This window comes from Oryx dammah, unplaced genomic scaffold (genome assembly GCF_014754425.2).
Source record: "Oryx dammah isolate SB20612 unplaced genomic scaffold, SCBI_Odam_1.1 HiC_scaffold_1, whole genome shotgun sequence".
NCBI classification, from domain to species: domain Eukaryota; kingdom Metazoa; phylum Chordata; class Mammalia; order Artiodactyla; family Bovidae; genus Oryx; species Oryx dammah.
Genome location: NW_024070185.1, coordinates 71,224,215 through 71,241,682, shown reverse-complemented (window position 1 = coordinate 71,241,682; position 17,468 = coordinate 71,224,215). Strand labels below are relative to the sequence as shown.

Here is a 17,468-nt window from a genome sequence, read left to right as displayed (position 1 = left end):
GAAGTTCAGATCTGAGTCCTTAGGGATTACATATTTTACATTTAAAAAACTGCTAAGTATGATGATGATGATGATGATGACTTTGGGCTTCTGGGGAGAAGGGAAGCCCTAAGAAGAAAGCCTGCTGCTTGACTCATTATCAAGATCAATTGGTTAAATTCACAGAGGCCATAAAAGCTATGCAAGCTGCTACTGCTAAGTCACTTCAGTCGTGTCCGACTCTGTGTGACCCCATAGATGGCAGCTCACCAGGCTCCCACGTCCCTGGGATTATCCAGGCAAGAACACTGGAGTGGGTTGCCATTTCCTTCTCCAATGCATGAAAGTGAAAAGTGAAAGGGAAGTTGCTCAGTCGTGTCCGACTCTTAGTGACCCCATGGACTGCAGCCCACCAGGCTCCTCCGTCCATGGGATTTTCCAGGCAGGAGTACTGGAGTGGGGTGCCATTGCCTTCTCCAAAAAGCTATGCAAGCGATGTCTAAAAGGGTAGCTTGTCATCTTTGGGAAAATGTCTATTTAGGTCTTCTGCCCATTTTTTGATTGGGGTGTTTGGTCTTTTGATATTGAGGTGGATGAGCTGTTTTGTGTATTTAGGAAATTATCCCTTGCAGGTTGCATTGTTTGCAAATATTTTCTCCTATCCTGTGGGTTGTCTTTTTGTTTTCTTTATGGCTTCCTTTGCTATGCAAAAGCCTTTTAGTTTGACTAGGTCCCATTTGTTTTCCTTTTGTTTCTTTTGACTTGGGAGACTGATCTAAGAAAATACTGCTGCGATTTATGTCAGATAATGTTTTGCCTATGTTCTCTTCTAGAAGTTTTAGGTGCCATGGATTATATTTAGACACAATTAGGCACTTGCAAAGATGTTCAACATCACTGATTATTACAGAAAAGAAAATCCAATGAGATATTATCCCACACAGGTCAGAAGTCTATAAACAATGAATGCTGGTGAGGGTGTGGAGAAAAGGCAACACTCCTACACTGTTGGTGGGAATGAAAACTGGTACAACCACTATGAAGAACAGCATGGAGGTTCCTCACAAAACAAGAAATAGCATTACCATATCATGCAGCAATCCCACTCCTGGGCATCTACCAGAAGAAACAAAAACTCAAATCTGAAAAGATACATGCACCCCAATGTTCAGAGCAACACTATTCACAAAAGCCAAAGATGGAAACAGCCTAAGTGTCCATCAACAGAGGAATGATAAAGATGAGCTATATATATGTGTGTGTGTGTGCGTGATGGAATATTGTAAGTAAGTGTTAGTCACTCAGTCATGTTGGACTCTTTGCCATCCCATGGATTGTAGCCCGCCAGGATCCCCTGACCATGAAATTCTCTAGGCAAGAATACTGGAGTGGTTGTCACTTCCATCTCCGATAATGGAATATTACTCAGCCATAAAAAGACAGATATCATATGACATCATTTATATGTGGCATCTAACAATAACATAAATGAACTTATTTATAAAACAGACTCACAAACATAGGAAAAAAACTTACAGTAATCAAAGGGGAGAGGGTAGGAACGGATAAATTAGGATTAACAGATATACATCATGATATACAAAATAAACAAGGACCTGCTGTATAGCATAGGGAACTATAGTCAATATCTTATAATAACCTGCAATGAAAAAGAATCTGAAAAAAATACATATGTATAACTGAATCACTTTGCTGTATACCTGAAACTAACACAACATTGTAAATCAACTCTACTTCAATAAAAATAGGTAGTTTGTCTTTGGGAAATGAACATTTGAAAATACAAATGTACGAACAAGTGAATACAAAGGGATTTCCCCTTTACTTTCTGCAAGTCATTCTAAAATTAACAAGTTTCCATGAATGAGGATTATTATTTTTTTATCATGCACTGCAAGTTTTTTGTTCCCCAGAACATCCTCACCCACAGTATTAAGAGTAGCCCAAGTAGATCAAGCTGACCTTGATCTTGACAGCTTCTTCCATAGGCCTGTCCATCAGTGAATTGAAAGAAAGAAATAACTGGCGGATTGAATTACTAAATTCATCTCCATCTTCACTTTGGCCATAAAATCTTAACAGAAAAAAAAAGAAGGCAGTCAGATATTCCATCTTGAAAAGACATTTTTCAATAGCTTTGTTGCCTACAGGATGCTAGAGGCCCATGCCTCACTTGTCACCTCTTCACACTGTGCAGGGAGCCATCACAAGTGCTCTAACTGAGGTGCTTCAGGGAGGGGCCCCAAAGCTGGGAAGTCATCACCACCTGGCAAAAGGAAGGCAGTGATTTGTATGTAAAGTCCTACAACAGGGCTCTCCTCCTGGTCCCCTGAAGCTGTCTGAAGGCCAGTCTTGATGATGTCCTCCATCATAGTGGCATGTGGGCATTCCTGGAACAGAGTGGGGAACAGCCAGAAGCTGCTTTGCCTCAAGTAGCAGATGAGCCCTGCCTACAAGCCCAGCATCCTCAGCTCATTAGAACAATGTCCAACAAGCAGGGGACTTTCTCAGCTACCTAGACTGACAGCTCAGTCTTGCCACCTACCGCCCTCCAACCCTCCCTCTCTCTCACCTCTTCTAATCATTCTATCTAATCACTCTGCCACTTGAATCATTCTGTCTCATCACATCAAGATCATTTGTGCTGAAGTTTCAGACAATAGGTAGTCAAGTTCTTCAACCCAGAAATGGTCTGAAAGCAATCTAGTCTGTGAGTCCAGTTAGCATTCTTCTATCTACTGACCTGGCCAACCTGCTCCACAACAGTGCCCTCACAGGACACAGGCCACCTTGGCCTTCACTGATACTGTGCTTTGTTTCTTGCTTTTTAAATTAAAAAACAAACAAAAAAAAAAACTTTTCGCCATGCCGTGAGGCATGTGAGATCTTAGTTTCCTAACCAGGGATCAAATACACCTGCATCAGAAGCTCGGAGTCTTAACTGCTGGATCTCCTGGGAAGTCCCTGATTCATGCTTGTTTAAGTAAGGTACCCTGCTTGTCTATCAACTGAAAACTTGGGTTTTCTCCTAAGTAGAAATCAGAAGGCTCATGTCTCAAGAAACACAAAAGTACTGAAACTGTCGTCCAAGTGTACTTACGCTGGGTGGCCATCTTACCACCAACTGGTCAAGAGTAGGGATGGTTCAAACTTGGAATTTTATACACACACTCAAATATATATGCATATACATATTTATATTAGTCTCCTCCATTCACCTATAACCTATATGATACCTATGGAATGTGAACTTCTCTGAAAATTATTCAGAGGGTTCCTGCGAATTCTCAATTCATCCATTCTGCAGAACTGGAAAAGAACTGTATTTGCAATTTATTCCCTGAAGTATCTCAAAATGAACATGTGCAAAACAGAGGTCACTTGATTTTCCTGCTCATCTTTCAATAGTCCACATCTTGGCAAGTGGCACACCAAACCTAGAAGTTATCTACAATTCTTCTCTCTCATTCTCCCACCCATTCTAACAGCAAGTCCTATGATCTCTTATTTCTAAATTGGTCCACTCTCTGCATCTCACAGGAGACAGACTCACCGGATCTCACATTTGAACTATAACAGCCCACTGGAGGGAGGGTCAAGAAGGAGGGGATATATGTAAACACTACAGCTGATTCACATTGTTGAAACTAACATTGCAGAAACACACACAACATTGTAAAACAATTACCCTCCAATAAAAAAAAAAAGCCTAAAACTTAAAACACAACAAAAAACAGCCTATTAAGTGGTCACTCAGGTTTCACTCTTAACCTCTGGCAATCCATTTTCCACCTAAGAGATGAGACGATCTTGTATTGGGTTGGCCAAAGAGTCGGTTCAAGTTTTCCCACGGCATGCTACAGAAAAACCTAAATGAACTTTTTCGCCAACTCAGTAAAATATAAGCCAGATATCACTACCCCTCTAATTGAAGCCCTTCAGTGGTTTCCCATGACCCCCTGGAATGAAATCTGAACCCCTAACAGTGACCTAGGTGGTCTTCATCATGCATCACTGCCTGTGAGACTCCGTCCTCCCATTCTGGATCTCTGCGTTCCAGCAACAGTGGCTTCTCCTGATTCTTCCCACAGGTCACTCGGTGACCCCACGAGACACTTGCCAGAGCTGTTCCTAATCCCCACACTTCTCTTACCTGAGGCTTCCAGAGACCAGCTCCTTGTCTTTCAGTCTCAACTCAAATGCTAGCCACCGGGTAAGTCTCTCCCACCAGCTCAGCTCAAGGAGCCTTCCCAGCTCATTGTCACATCAATGCCTTCCCTCCTAGCTTTCATCTACCTGAGATGATCTTGCGGGCTTCTTTATTATCTGCCCCCCCTGACCTCGATGTAACCCACAAGCATCACTGGAGCAGGAAGCTCGTCTCATCTGTGCTTGACCCCCAATACCCAGAGCATCCTACGTTTGTGACTTAAAGAAAGGAACTATGGACTTCACTGGGAGTCCAATGGTTAAGACTTCACCCTCCAACACTGGGGGTGTGAGTTCAATCCCTGGTCAGGGAGCTAAGATTCCCACATGCCCTAAGGCCAAAATCAAAACATAAAACAGACGTATAATGTAACAAATTCAATGGAGACAAAAAAATTATTAATTAATTAAAAAGGGACTAACATGAGATTGCAGGATTAAAACCAACCTTCTCAGTGTCCTATTGCATCTGTAAAATCCAAGCGATCGAAAACAACAACACTCTGTAAAGCAATTATCCTTCAAAAAAAAAAATTTAAAAAAATCCAAGCGATCGGAGAATATAGATTGCCAGACTCTCTGTCCCGGCTTAAGCTCTTCTTTAGAATGGAAAAACATCAGGAGGAAGAATAATAATAAACAGGCCATCTGGGCCTAAGTTCAACACAGTCACTCTCTTAGTTTCATGGGTTAATTAACTTGGCTTTTCCACTGTTATCATGCAATCTGACCTTGAAAATGATGAACACAATGCTGTTGTTCAGTCACTCAGTCGTGTCCAACTCTTTGTGACCCCCTGGACTGAAGCATGCCAGGTTTCCCTGTCTTTCATCTCCCAGAGCTTGCTCAAACTCACGTCCACTGAGTCAGTGATGCCATCCAACCATTTCGTCCTCTGTCATCCCCTTCTCCTGCCTTCAATCTTTCCCAGCATCAGGGCCTTTTCTGATGAGTTGGCTTTTCACATCAGGTGGCCAAAGTATTGGAGCTTCAGCTTCAGTCCTTCCAATGAATATTCAGGACTGACTTCCTTTAGGATTCACTGGTTTGACCTCCCTGCCATCCAAGGGACTCTCAAGAGTCTTCTCCAACACCACAGTTTGAAAGTATTAATTTGTTAGCACTCAGGCTTCTTTATGGTCCAGCTATCACACCCATACATGACTACTGGAAAAATCATAGCTTTGACTAGACAGACCTTTGTTGGCAAAGTTAAGAGCAAAAGAACACAATGGGCTGGATGCAATGAAACATTATGAAGGGTAAAAGAGTCAGTGGATCATTAATGGAAATTATTTTTTTTAATTTCATCAATTAAGGTTTTCTTTTGATGTTTTTATGAGGCTTCTTATTGCTGGACATCAGGGTTTGGTTTGCTATACAAACTTTTAGGTAAGGGAAAGTTTCCTCAGTAGGACATCCTAACCAAATACGTGGAAATTCAGCATTAATTATGAAATACAAATACCAAACAATAAAAGACCATCTGAAAAGACTAACAGAGGGTGAGTATACACCCTGTGCTAGGGGACCACCACTAGCTTCTCCTAGGGAAGAAAGAGTTGTCATTTGTCCAGCTCAACTTTTAAGTCATTAAACATGTTTATAAACCGTAAAAATGTACAAATTCACTGTAGAAACTTTGAAAATGGAGATAAAAAAAACCTACTTAAAGTCCTCTTACCTACAGTTTTACTATTAAAATTTTCACATATTATGCATCCAGTTCTAAATTATTTTTGAAATTGTGATATTATGTTTTCTACCTTAGTTTTGAACCTATCAGGGTTATCTTGCCTCATTAAAATACCCTACATTTGAAAGGGTGCAATATACGTACTGTAACATTCATTCTTTGTTCATACTTGATGGATTTCTTTTCATAAATTTTTAGATGGTTTATCACTGGACAAATATCTTCCTCTGCTTTGCGTATATATGTTTGATTTTTATTCAGTGCCCAATTTCCATCCTTAAAGAGTTCATATTCCTATCAGCATTAAAACACATGGCTAAATTTGTCCACTCTTATAAAGATTTTTCACCTTTATCAAATGTAGAGGTAAAGAAGGTGTGTATATTACATTTTAATAGTATAAATTATTTTAAAAATTTAACTGACCACTTGTTTTCTTTAGTAAATTATATTTTTGGTTTGTATTGTATAAGGATATTTATCATTCTATAGTTGATTTTTAAGAGCCTTTAATTAGTAAATCTATTGACCTTTGATTTTTACTATAAGTTACAAGTTTTTTCTGTGTTGTTTGCCTTTAATTTTATGATTTTTTAAAAAGAGGTTTAAAAAAATACACATGCTCAAATCACAGGTTTGAAACCCTCTTACTTGCAGCTTTATGCCTATTAACATTTTAGTATGTTACCTATAGTTTCCAAAGTACAAATCTGCCTTAGAAATATACTTTAACAGTTTGGAAATCCAGTAGTGATGGCAATGGGGTCGTGGACATTCCCAGAAAAGTTTTTTTTTTTTCATTTTTTATTTCTATTGTTTTTGATGGAGCAGTTATCCTAGGAATTCAAATTGGGAATTCATCGTATCTTTAGGGCTTAGTTTCACCAGGCACCTCAGCTTGAAGTCAGCAAAGAAACACAAACCTCAGAAACAAACCCTCCTAACAACTGCCACTGTTTCCATCTACTTCCAGCAATAGTTCATGACCCTAGATTTGCACAACCAGTATCATCATGAAGCTCCTTGCTATTTTAAATACAGTCTTGCCACAGGAACCTGACTTCCTACACATCTGTTACCAACAAAGGCTCTCATTTAGGGTTGCACATTGTAGCCACCTGCATCCCTCGGTCCAACTGCCACTACTGCCTCAGAAATTCTGCTGACCCAAAAGGACTCGGCATGGACCTTCTTTAAAGGCTGCACAGTCCACCCTTAGGTGTCCCTGGTGGCTCAGTGATAAAGAAAATGCCAGCAGTGCAGGAGACATGGGTTCGATTCCTGGGTCGAAAAGATCCCCTAGAGATGAAAAGGCAAGCCACTCACTGTTCTTGCCTGGGAAATCCCATGGACATAGGAGCCTGGTGGGTTGCAGTCCATAGGGTTGCCAAGAGTCAGACAGGACTGAGCAACTAAACAACAATTGCACTCTGATCTTCAGCTCTAAAGTTCTGAAATTTGACAGTTCCATGATCCAAAAGCTCACAGCGCTGAACATGTACACAAGGAATAAGAAAAACTACTGTCAGAGAGGGTGGAGAGCATCAACATCATATTACCATCACCATTACCTCAAGTAGAGTACTCTAGATTGGATGATGAACCTAAACAAGTACTTTAAGGCTTTCAAAGCAGCAAAAAGCAATTCCGTCTTGCTGGAATCATCTGCATTTGCCACGTAAAAGTTCAGTACCTTGGAGAGTTTCCTGAAAAGGATGAGAAAGAGAAAAGCATCAATGGGGTAAAGTGGTATTCTGGGGCCTAAGGTACACTGTACAAAAGGGAACTTGGCTTCCTGGGAAAGAAGAAGTTATAACTGTAGTAATTATTTCTTCTAGAAATTTCTTCTTCACTGCAGTCTAGGCTTAGAGCTTCCCTTCTGCTTAGAAACAAGGGATAGTTTCTTTTCCTTTGCAGGATTCTTTTTAAAAGGATCAAGAAAAAGAGCTGAAGGGATGCAAATGTGAGGGTATTTTAATCTCTTGTATGTTATGCAGGGGCTTCCCAGGTGACGCAATGGTAAAGAATCCACCTGCCAATGTAGGAGACATGGGTTCGATCCTGGGGTCATGAATATCCCCTGGAGGAGGAAATGGCAACCTACTCCAGTATTCTTGTCTGGGAAATCTCATGGACAGAGGAACCTGGTGGCCGCAAAGAGTAGGACATGACTTATTGACTAAAACAACAACAACATGTTATGCCGACTTTTTCAAATGTTCTTGTAAGGATGGACTTGTCTGCCTAAGTAGCCACCTTAAAAGAAATCTAATTCCCTCCAATCTGCCCCCAATTTTTAGAATCCCTAAATTGGAGCCAGAAGAAAATTTTATTGTATGGGAAGAAGAGCAGCCCAGAGTTCTGAGCATCTGAACAGATAAAACTGCTCTGGGATTGCTCTTTATGTTTTTCTAGAGTCTCTGGACTAGGCATTGTTTTAATCTTGGGCCATCTCACATTGTTGAGGGCCCTGAAATTCTGAACGTTTCTTCTGGGAATCTTTTTGAGTTTTTAACCAGTATTAAGAAAAATTCATAGGAATCATGTAGAATTGATCAATTATTGCAAATCAACTCAGATTACCAGAAGCACACCACCTGGAGTCCTGCACATGGCTCTGTGTAATAAAGATCCAATGATAGGATTTCATCTTTTTCCTTTTTTGAGTATAGTTGACTTAAAATGGTGGTGTTAGTTTAAGGTGTACAGCAGAGTCCATATATACATATACCCTCTCTGTTTTTAATGTTTTTCCCATATAGGCCATTTCAGAATACTGAGTAGAGTTTCCTGTACTATAGAGTAGGTCTTATTATTAATAGTTATCTATTTTATATACAGTAGTATATATGTAGTTGTGTATACGTCAATCTTCCAACTTATCCCTCCCCTTCTGTATCCCCTGGTAACCATTAAGTTTGTTTTCTCCAACTGTGACTCTCATTCTACTTTGTAAATAAGTTTGTTTGTACTATTTGTACATCACTTTGCCAAGGGTCCATATAGTTAAAGCTTTGGTTTTTCCAGAGTTGGACCACAAAGAAGACTGAATGCCAAAAAATTAATGCTTTTGAATTGTGGTGCTGGAGAAGACTCTTGAGAGTTCCTTGAACTGAAAGGAGTTCAAACAAGTCAATCCTAAAGGAAATCAACCCTGAATATTCACTGGAAGGACTGATGCTGGAGCTCCGATACTCCGGCCATCTGATGCAAAGTGCTGACTCATTGGAAAAGACCCTGATGCTGGGAAAGACTGAAGGCAGGAGAAGGGGATGACAGAAGATGAGATGGTTGGTTGGCATCACTGACTCAGTGGACACGAATCTGAGCAAACTCCGAGAGACAGCGAAGGACAGGGAACCCTGGCGTGCTACAGTCCATGAGGTCGCAAAGAGTCAGACACAATTGAGCAACTGAACAATAACAACTTTTTTTTTAGATTTCACAAATAAGATCATATGAAGGATTTTGTCTCTTGTGGCTCTTGCCTTGGAAATTCAGGCTACTGGGTGTAAAGAGCTGCCTCATTGGTTTATCCGCTGCTTTCCTGGACCTAGTGGGCATTATATCCATTGTGTTAATTTCTGATTATGCTACACTGACATGTCTTTAAATGTCACTTATGTTTTATTACATTTTTGAACCATTATGCAGATAAAACCAAGAGCTTTCTTGTTTAGTTCAGAAAAAGACACATGGGATCAAAGAGCAGGTCAGCAGGTAGCCTGACAGATCAGCTGGCAAAAACTGGCACAATCAGGCATAAGCCACGTGAGAAACATCCCTGCCATCTCACCTACACTCTTGTCACTATCATGTTGCTCTGCACAAAAACCAGAATGCAAGGGGCTGGGGGACAGGCCACCCTGTGGTGAGCTGGGCACTGCAAGGCAAAGCTCAGAGTAAACACCAGTCAGGTCTCATAATACAAAGACAGAAAGAAGGCTTCACTCTGGGAAAGGTGGGGGCCATTCCCTTTTATGTAAAAGAAAGAAAACTCAACCATCTTCTATCCTCTAAGCCAGCGGTCCCCAACTTTCCTGGCACCAGGGACCAGTTTTGTGGAAGACAATTTTTCTACAGACCAGGGGAATAGAAAATAGTTTTCAGGATGAATTCTCATAAGGAGTTCGTAATCTAGATCCCTTGCATGCACAGTTAATAGGAGGGTTCACTCCTATGAGAATCTAATGGCACCACTGATCTGATAGGAGGCAGAGCTCAAGCAATGATGTGAGGGATGGGACGTGGCTGTAAATACAGATGAAGCTTTCTTCATGTGATCACCAGCCACTCACTGCCTGCTGTGGGACCTGGTTCCTATCAGGTCACTGACTGGTACCAGCCCAAGACCTGGGGGTTGGGGACCCCTGCTCTAAGCAATGACTTCTACAAAGCATTTGCTGTGTAGAGTTGAGGGCATGACCTACAGTTCTCTCGCATGTGGTCCTCCTTCACCTTCTGGTTGATCCCATTGGCACCTCTGGCTGATCCCACTGACACCCACCGCCTAAGATCTTGGGTAGGGTCCTCTGTCCTGGATCATGCTCCTAACAACTTCAACTCCTCACCTATAGATGCTCTGGATTCTTAAGGCAGTGCAGCTTTATCTCTTCCACAGCTTCCCAGAGATGAGGGCCTGAATATAATCCTTTTTCCAGAGTTGAAATTGTTGGATGGTTCCCACTTTCCACCAGGAAGTTTAGCACAAGGTTCTGTACTTTAGAGATGCAGGTCCTCAGCTCATGGCCTTTTGGTTTCTCAACAACCCAGCCCCTGGAGCACAAGCTGACAACCCAACCACAGACCCTTCCCGGGCCTGGTACTCACACGTAGGCCAGAGTGGCACTGAAGTGCTTGTAAATGTAGGTCTCGAGAACAGGGTTGAAATGCTGGAACTTGATGTCTCCTATCAGTGAAATAATAAACACCTGCCAAAGGTGAAAAATATAAATAGCAGTACAGCACAAACCCTGGCATTCAGTCAACAAGCTGGGTCTCAATGTATGGGGTCTTCTTTTCCTTCTTGATTCTTTTGGCAGCGTCCCCAACATTACTATTCCAGAGCTGAAGAAAAGTCTCAGGTTTCTTTTTATTTAACATGAACAGAGAGACCATGAAGTGTCAGGCACTGTGGTAAATACTGGGATGAAGACAATACAATCCAGCACCCCCGGCCTCAGAGAGCTGACCACCACAGAGAGCGGGCAGGGCACAGGTAAACAGGTCAGGGAAGAAAACGGAATCAGAGGGGGCAGGGTGTGGGGACGGGTTTCCTGGGAGAATAATAGATACTATCACAAGGATACAGCTAAGGAAATACTGAACGATGTCCCTCTCCTCAGCGCAGTGTGGGTGCCCCTAAAAACTGAACTTCACCAGACTTCTGGGTCTCAATTTTCTGCTCAGATGTTAACTCTTATCAGGTGGCGTCTTACCACTACCAGACACACAACCAACAAATAACCACTTTGCACCTACTTATGATGCACGCTTGCGTGCTTAGTCACTCTGCCATTTTTGACCCTTTCCAACCCTATGGCCTGCAGCCCACCAGGCTCCTCTGTCCAAATTTCCCAAGCAAGAATACTGGAGTGGGCTGCCATTTCTTTCTCCAGGGGATCTTCGCCATCCAGGGATGAAACCTGGGTCTCCGGCATCTTCTGCGCTGCCTGCGGTTACTTTACCACTGAGCCACCTGAGAAGCCCCATGTTCTGGTTTAGGGCCAGACAATTTTAAATCAAGTTAAAGGGATTCTTTTATGTCAAATGTAGTAAAATATCTCATTTTCCCAAATGAAAAAGAAAAAGCATATAAAAAAGGAAGATTTAACAGGAATTGAAGAAAAAAGGTCTTGACTATAAGTCAATCATATCTAGGTACCACCCTGGTGGTCCAGTGGTTAAGAATCCATCTTCCAATGTAGGGGACATAGGTTCAATCCTGGGCTGGGGAACCAAGATCTCACATGCCACGGGGCAACTAAGCCTGAGCCCTGCAGCTAGCGAGAAGTTCAAGCACTGCAACTAAGACCCATCACAGCCAAAAATAAATAAATAAAAATGTTAAGCAGTCAATTGTATCTAACATGACTTCTGGGAACGTTGCCTCAAGAATTCATCAGAGAGATGGATGCAGATATTTATGCAGGAGGATATTGTCACCATTATTTATAATAGTGAACTATCAAAACCCACGAAGTTGTGAGAATGAAGACTAGGTTATCATGCGTAATTGCTTACCAGTGCATCAAACACGAGGAAGTCATATGTTTCGTCATCTGACATTTCCATCATGATGTTAAAAAGTGCATCTAGTGTATCTTGCAAAAACTGAAGATAAGAAAAACAGAGAGGTTATCTGGGGCTTTCAGTTTAGCTCCAGAGTGCAGAAATACGAGGAGAATTAGCTTTCAAAAGAAGAGGTTTAAAAGTAGCATTTTCTTAAAAACTGGCACACTTGCTTCCCAGTGTAGACTAGGGGTTACGTTTACACTCATTGGGTTCATTTAAGATATTGAACTAAGGATGCAGTGGCTGTAGTCTTATCTGTGAATAAATAAACATACCTTCACAATCTCTCCTCCATCCACCTCCATTAACTTCTTCAAGTTGTGTTTAATATTCTGAGGGCTTGAGCGCCAATTTAACAAACCTAACAGGTCAACTGGGAAGAACAACCACAAACCATAAGCGTTAGACACAGATTTGCAGAGCAATCCACACACACAGCTCTGTAGAGAAGATCATTGCTCCTACAGGTGGCTAGAACCTTATGCAGTCTTTTAATTTACTGTCTCTTACCTAAGTCAAAGAAAACCTTTTAGTCATCTTTCCTTCTTCACAGAGGAAAAAAAAAAAAAACAACCACAAATGTACAAGAACCTAAAATAACTCCTGAATTGAAGGCACACCTCTCATGTAAGATATCACCATCTTACACGTGAATCACTGAAATAAGCTACCTTCCTTTAATTTGCTGCACTGCTTAATTTGTCTCCTGTCACTCTGTGTGTCTCGGTGGATGCAGAGGGGAAAATAAACTTACAAATGTACATTAATTCATTTAAACATCACATCCACACTGTAGAGATTTCACTGATTTTTTCAACTTAAAAAGTTTATTTTATATTGGAGTATCATTGATCCACAACGTTGCGTTAGTTTCAGGTGTACAGCAAAATGATTTAGCTATAGTGAGTGAGTGAAAGTCACTCTGAAATGTCCAACTCTCTGCAACCATGGACTACAGCCCACCAGGTTCTTCGGTCCATGGAATTTTCCAGGCAAGGATACTGGATGGGTAGCCATTCTTTTCTCCAGGGGATCTTCCCTGGGTCTCCCAGGAATCAAACCCAGGTCTCCTGCATTGCAGGCAGACTCTTTACCATCTCTGAACTACCACGGAAGCCTGATTTAGTTATAAGAATATGTAATATGTATATGTAAAAAGAATATATAAATATATATGCTCTTTTTCAGATTCTATTTCCCATACAGATTATTACAGAGAATTGTTATATAAGAATAAATAAGAATTATATAGGAATATATAAGAATATATACTGTAATAATGAGTATACATAAGAATTACATGTAAGAATATAGTTATAGTAATGTATAATATATATATAATTATAGATGTAAATATATAAAAATTATATATTCATATATATGTATATATATTCTTTTTCAGATTCTATTTCCCATATAGATTATTACAGAAAACTACTCTGAGTAGAGTTCTGTGTGTTATTCAGTAAGTCCTTGATGGCTACCTATTATATAGGTATGTATATGTTATATATAGGTATGTATATGTTTTATAGGTATGTATATGTATTTTATAGGTGTGTATATGTTAATCTCAACCTCCTAATTTATCCCTCCACCCCACTTTTCCCCTTTGGTAACCATAGAACAGATTCTGCTCCATTTTATTTGTTTCATTTTTGAGATGAAGAAACTTAAGCTTTGTGAAGTTAAATTACCCGCCTTAGATTACACAACTGCCAGAGAACAGTATGAATGGAATTTAATGACAGATTTTCTGATTCCCCAAAACCATGTCCTTGCTATTCTATCATACTTCCTCCCAGAGTTCTTCAAAGAAATAAAACAGATGGCAAATCAGATGGGTTGCTATACTCAAGGATGGTAGAACAGATGAATGGCTTGCAGGGTAACTCTGAGACAAAAATCTTCGAGTGTTTTTGGATTTAAAATGCAGAATTTGGGATCTGTAAACCACTTACAATGGGCTTCCCTGGTGGTTCAGTGGTTAAGAATTCACCTGCAATGCAGGAGACCCAGGTTCGATCCTCGGGTCAGGACGATCTCCTGGAGAAGAAAATGTCAATTCAATCCAGTATGCTTGCCTGGGAAATCGCGTGGGCAGAGGGGCCTGATGGACTACAGTCCATGGGGTCACAAGGGTCAGACAGGACTTAGGTCTAGTGAACGTCTAGATACTAAAAGTGTCCCTTTAGTGTCATACTAAAGCAGGCATCCAGACCATTACTACTTTATCCTTTTCTCTAGTGCATCAAGTTACTATTACTATTCGTACAGCGTTTTTCAGTAAGCGTAGCACTATGTATTTTTTAATCAATGGATTTGTGTAAACACATATATAAGTAGTTGAAAATGTATTCTGTTCATGAGAATAGCCAATTTGCTTCAGTGTGTCTGTTTTACTGGCATGCACATGTTTAGTCCTTGGGAAGCCTCCAATGCCTAGAGACAACCCACTGTCAACAAAATAAAATCCCAATAGCATTCACAGCAGAAGGTGCTAAAGTCCCTCCTAGGGTTTGCCTGCCAGCCCATCACAGGCAAACAGATCAACTCAATACTCCCCAAGCTGTGGCATGCTCTGAAATCATTTCCTGTCTTTACTTCCTTTGTTTGAAATGCCCAGAAATACTATACTGCTTTGACCAAAAATTTTGTTCAGGTTTTATCCATATGCTGTTATGGACGGACTTCCCTGGTGGTCCAGTGGTTGACAGTCTGTCTGCCTTCCAATGCAGAGGAACACAGGTTTGATCCCTCATCAGGGAATTAGGTGGAGAAGGAAATGGCGGCCCACTCCAATGTTCTTGCCTGGGGAATCCCAGGGACGGGGGAGCCTGGTGAGCTGCCATCTATGGGGTCGCACAGAGTCAGACACAACTAAAGCGACTTAGCAGCAGCAGCAGGGAATTAGGATTCCACATTCTGCTCTACAGGACAACTGAGCCCACGTGCTGTAACTACTGAGCTTGCACGCTCAGAAGCCTGCTTGGTGCAACTGGAGATAAACCTGTGCACCACAACTAACACCTGATGCAGCCAAGTAAATAATGTGTGCTTAGTTGCTCAGTTGTGTCCGACTCTTGTGCAACCCCACGGACTGTAGCCCACCAGGCTCCTCTGTCCATGGGATTTCCCAGGCAAGAATACTGGAGTGGGTTGCCATTTCCTTCCCCAGGGGATTTTCCCAACCAGGGATCAAAACCAGGTCTCCTGCATTTGCAGCTGGATTCTTTACAGTCTGAGCCAACAGGGAAGCCCAAATAGGTAATAAATAAATACATTTTAAAATTTATTTTTTAAAAAAATAGATATTATGGAAAAACCCAAGCAAACGTTTTGGCCAACCCAATACTATGGATTTGGTCAGCTGCTACTTCTACCTCAAGACTCATTTCAAACTTTATTCCCTCTGGGAAGACATAACCAATCGTCTCTTCTATCTGCACTCCTTGTCCATATAAATATACACTGGGACAAATAAGTAATGACACACTTGACATCTCTTTGCCTCTTCCCATAGATTGAAACACTTGAGAAGGACCATACTGCATTCATTCTTAAACCCATCACAGTGCTAGCCACCCGGCAGGTGTTCAGTACACGCTGGATCAAAGCCTGAATAGCAGCATGGAATCAAAACCAGTAGCCCTGAGGAAATTGGTGGCGTACACAAGACAATTCTTCACTCCTTACATGAATACTTCAGACTAGACACGGCGCTGGACCTGTCCACTAGGCATTGTCCATTCCATCTTCCCATCTCCTATTTCTGCCTGAGGCTAGTCAAGCATTCTGTTCCACTGGTCACACTTCATTTCATGAGCGCTACCTAAGGAAAAGGACTTAGATACTCCATCAGCAGAGAAGAGTCACTCAGCAGATTAGCATCTTCCAAGCACCCGCTCACCAGCCTAGAGGTTTATTCCCTAGAGATACCTGCATGCTCCATCAATGCTCATATGAAGAATGTATTTGGCAATGGTGAACCATAAGGTCTTAGGGCAAGAAAAGTGGTAGCACAGTCTTATAGAAATAGGCCTAGACTTACAGTGTTTCTGGGATTCATACAGATTGATGAATAGCTCTGAAAAACTTCATTTCATTGCTATATAGCATCTATCCCATTGTATGGATGTACCAGAATTTGTCCATCCATTTTACTGTCAATGAACAACCAGACAGGGGAATGCTCTGCCAATCCAATGGTTAGGACTCCACACTTAAACAAATGGTCTGGGTTCAATCCCTGGTCAGAAAACTAAGATCCTGCAAGCCAAAGCAGCACAGCCAAAAACAAAAAAGAAAACAAAACAACAGCCCCCAAACCACATGGGTTGTTTGTGGTTCTGAGACATCATAAGCAACTGTGCTGTGTACATTCTCATATGCCTCCCGGTATCCAGGTACAGCTGCTTATCTGAGGTGTAAAACTAGAATATATTTTTGGGTTATCAGGAATGACCACCTTCAACCATATCAGATACTACCTAAATGTTATCCAAAGTTGTTCCAATTTACATCTCCATCAGAAGTATGTAAGAATTCATGATCCTCTAATTGACAGTCTCCAAATTTAGGGTAGATTACCTTTGGGAAAAGATTAGGACCATAACATTTAAAAAAGAAAAGAATGACAAAAAAACCCCCTAAATTTTGCTACAAATATATATTTTCAGATCCAAGTCCATTTTCAGGCACAGTATTAGGTAAGGTGTTACAGAAAAACTTGAATGAACTTTTTGGCCAGCCTAATATTTAACTTAGGTTTCTTAACTCAGAATTCTGATCAGCAAATTGAGACTAATGATAACAACATGGGTGTCTTCCTGTGCTAGGATGTCCGTGGGTAAAATGAGATGCCGCGAAAGCCTGGTGCAGGGTCCATACCTGCAGAGACTTGATTCCCCTCTCCCTTTTCTAGAACAAATCTACTCTCAACCTCCATACAGTCCAGTAACAAAATGATCCCATATAAATCGAGCTGTTCTAGTTTCGAAAAAATTCATAAAGTAATGAAAGCACCTACAGGCTCTGTTTGTGACAAAGTCCAGTGGCTTTTGACCTTTGGAGTCTGAACAGCCCTCCAAAGGCTAAGGAACAACACCTTTGGTCAGTCTCCATGTAAAAGGAGAACAGATACCTTCCTGATCAGCAAACGCCCTCGTGGAGTTGACAGTTCACTCATGTTCCTCAGCTTCTTCTTTCTCAGAATAAACTGAACTGGTTCTTTATCATTCCCATAATATTAGAAGAAAGCAGAGAAACA

General features: G+C 41.2%; 1 protein-coding gene across 1 annotated transcript in view; it reads right to left on the bottom strand.

Moving 5' to 3' along the window:
* The window catches only part of DOCK5 (dedicator of cytokinesis 5), a 201,612-nt gene that overhangs the window by 78,578 nt on the left and 105,566 nt on the right, over positions 1 to 17,468 (bottom strand). Inside the window, exons 18-22 of the mRNA XM_040243303.1 lie at positions 12,475 to 12,572; positions 12,149 to 12,238; positions 10,736 to 10,836; positions 7,477 to 7,611; positions 1,963 to 2,074 (exon numbers count right to left, since the gene is read on the bottom strand). Of these exons, the coding sequence (XP_040099237.1) occupies positions 1,963 to 2,074; positions 7,477 to 7,611; positions 10,736 to 10,836; positions 12,149 to 12,238; positions 12,475 to 12,572 (536 nt within the window). The remainder of the gene's footprint in view (positions 1 to 1,962; positions 2,075 to 7,476; positions 7,612 to 10,735; positions 10,837 to 12,148; positions 12,239 to 12,474; positions 12,573 to 17,468) is intronic.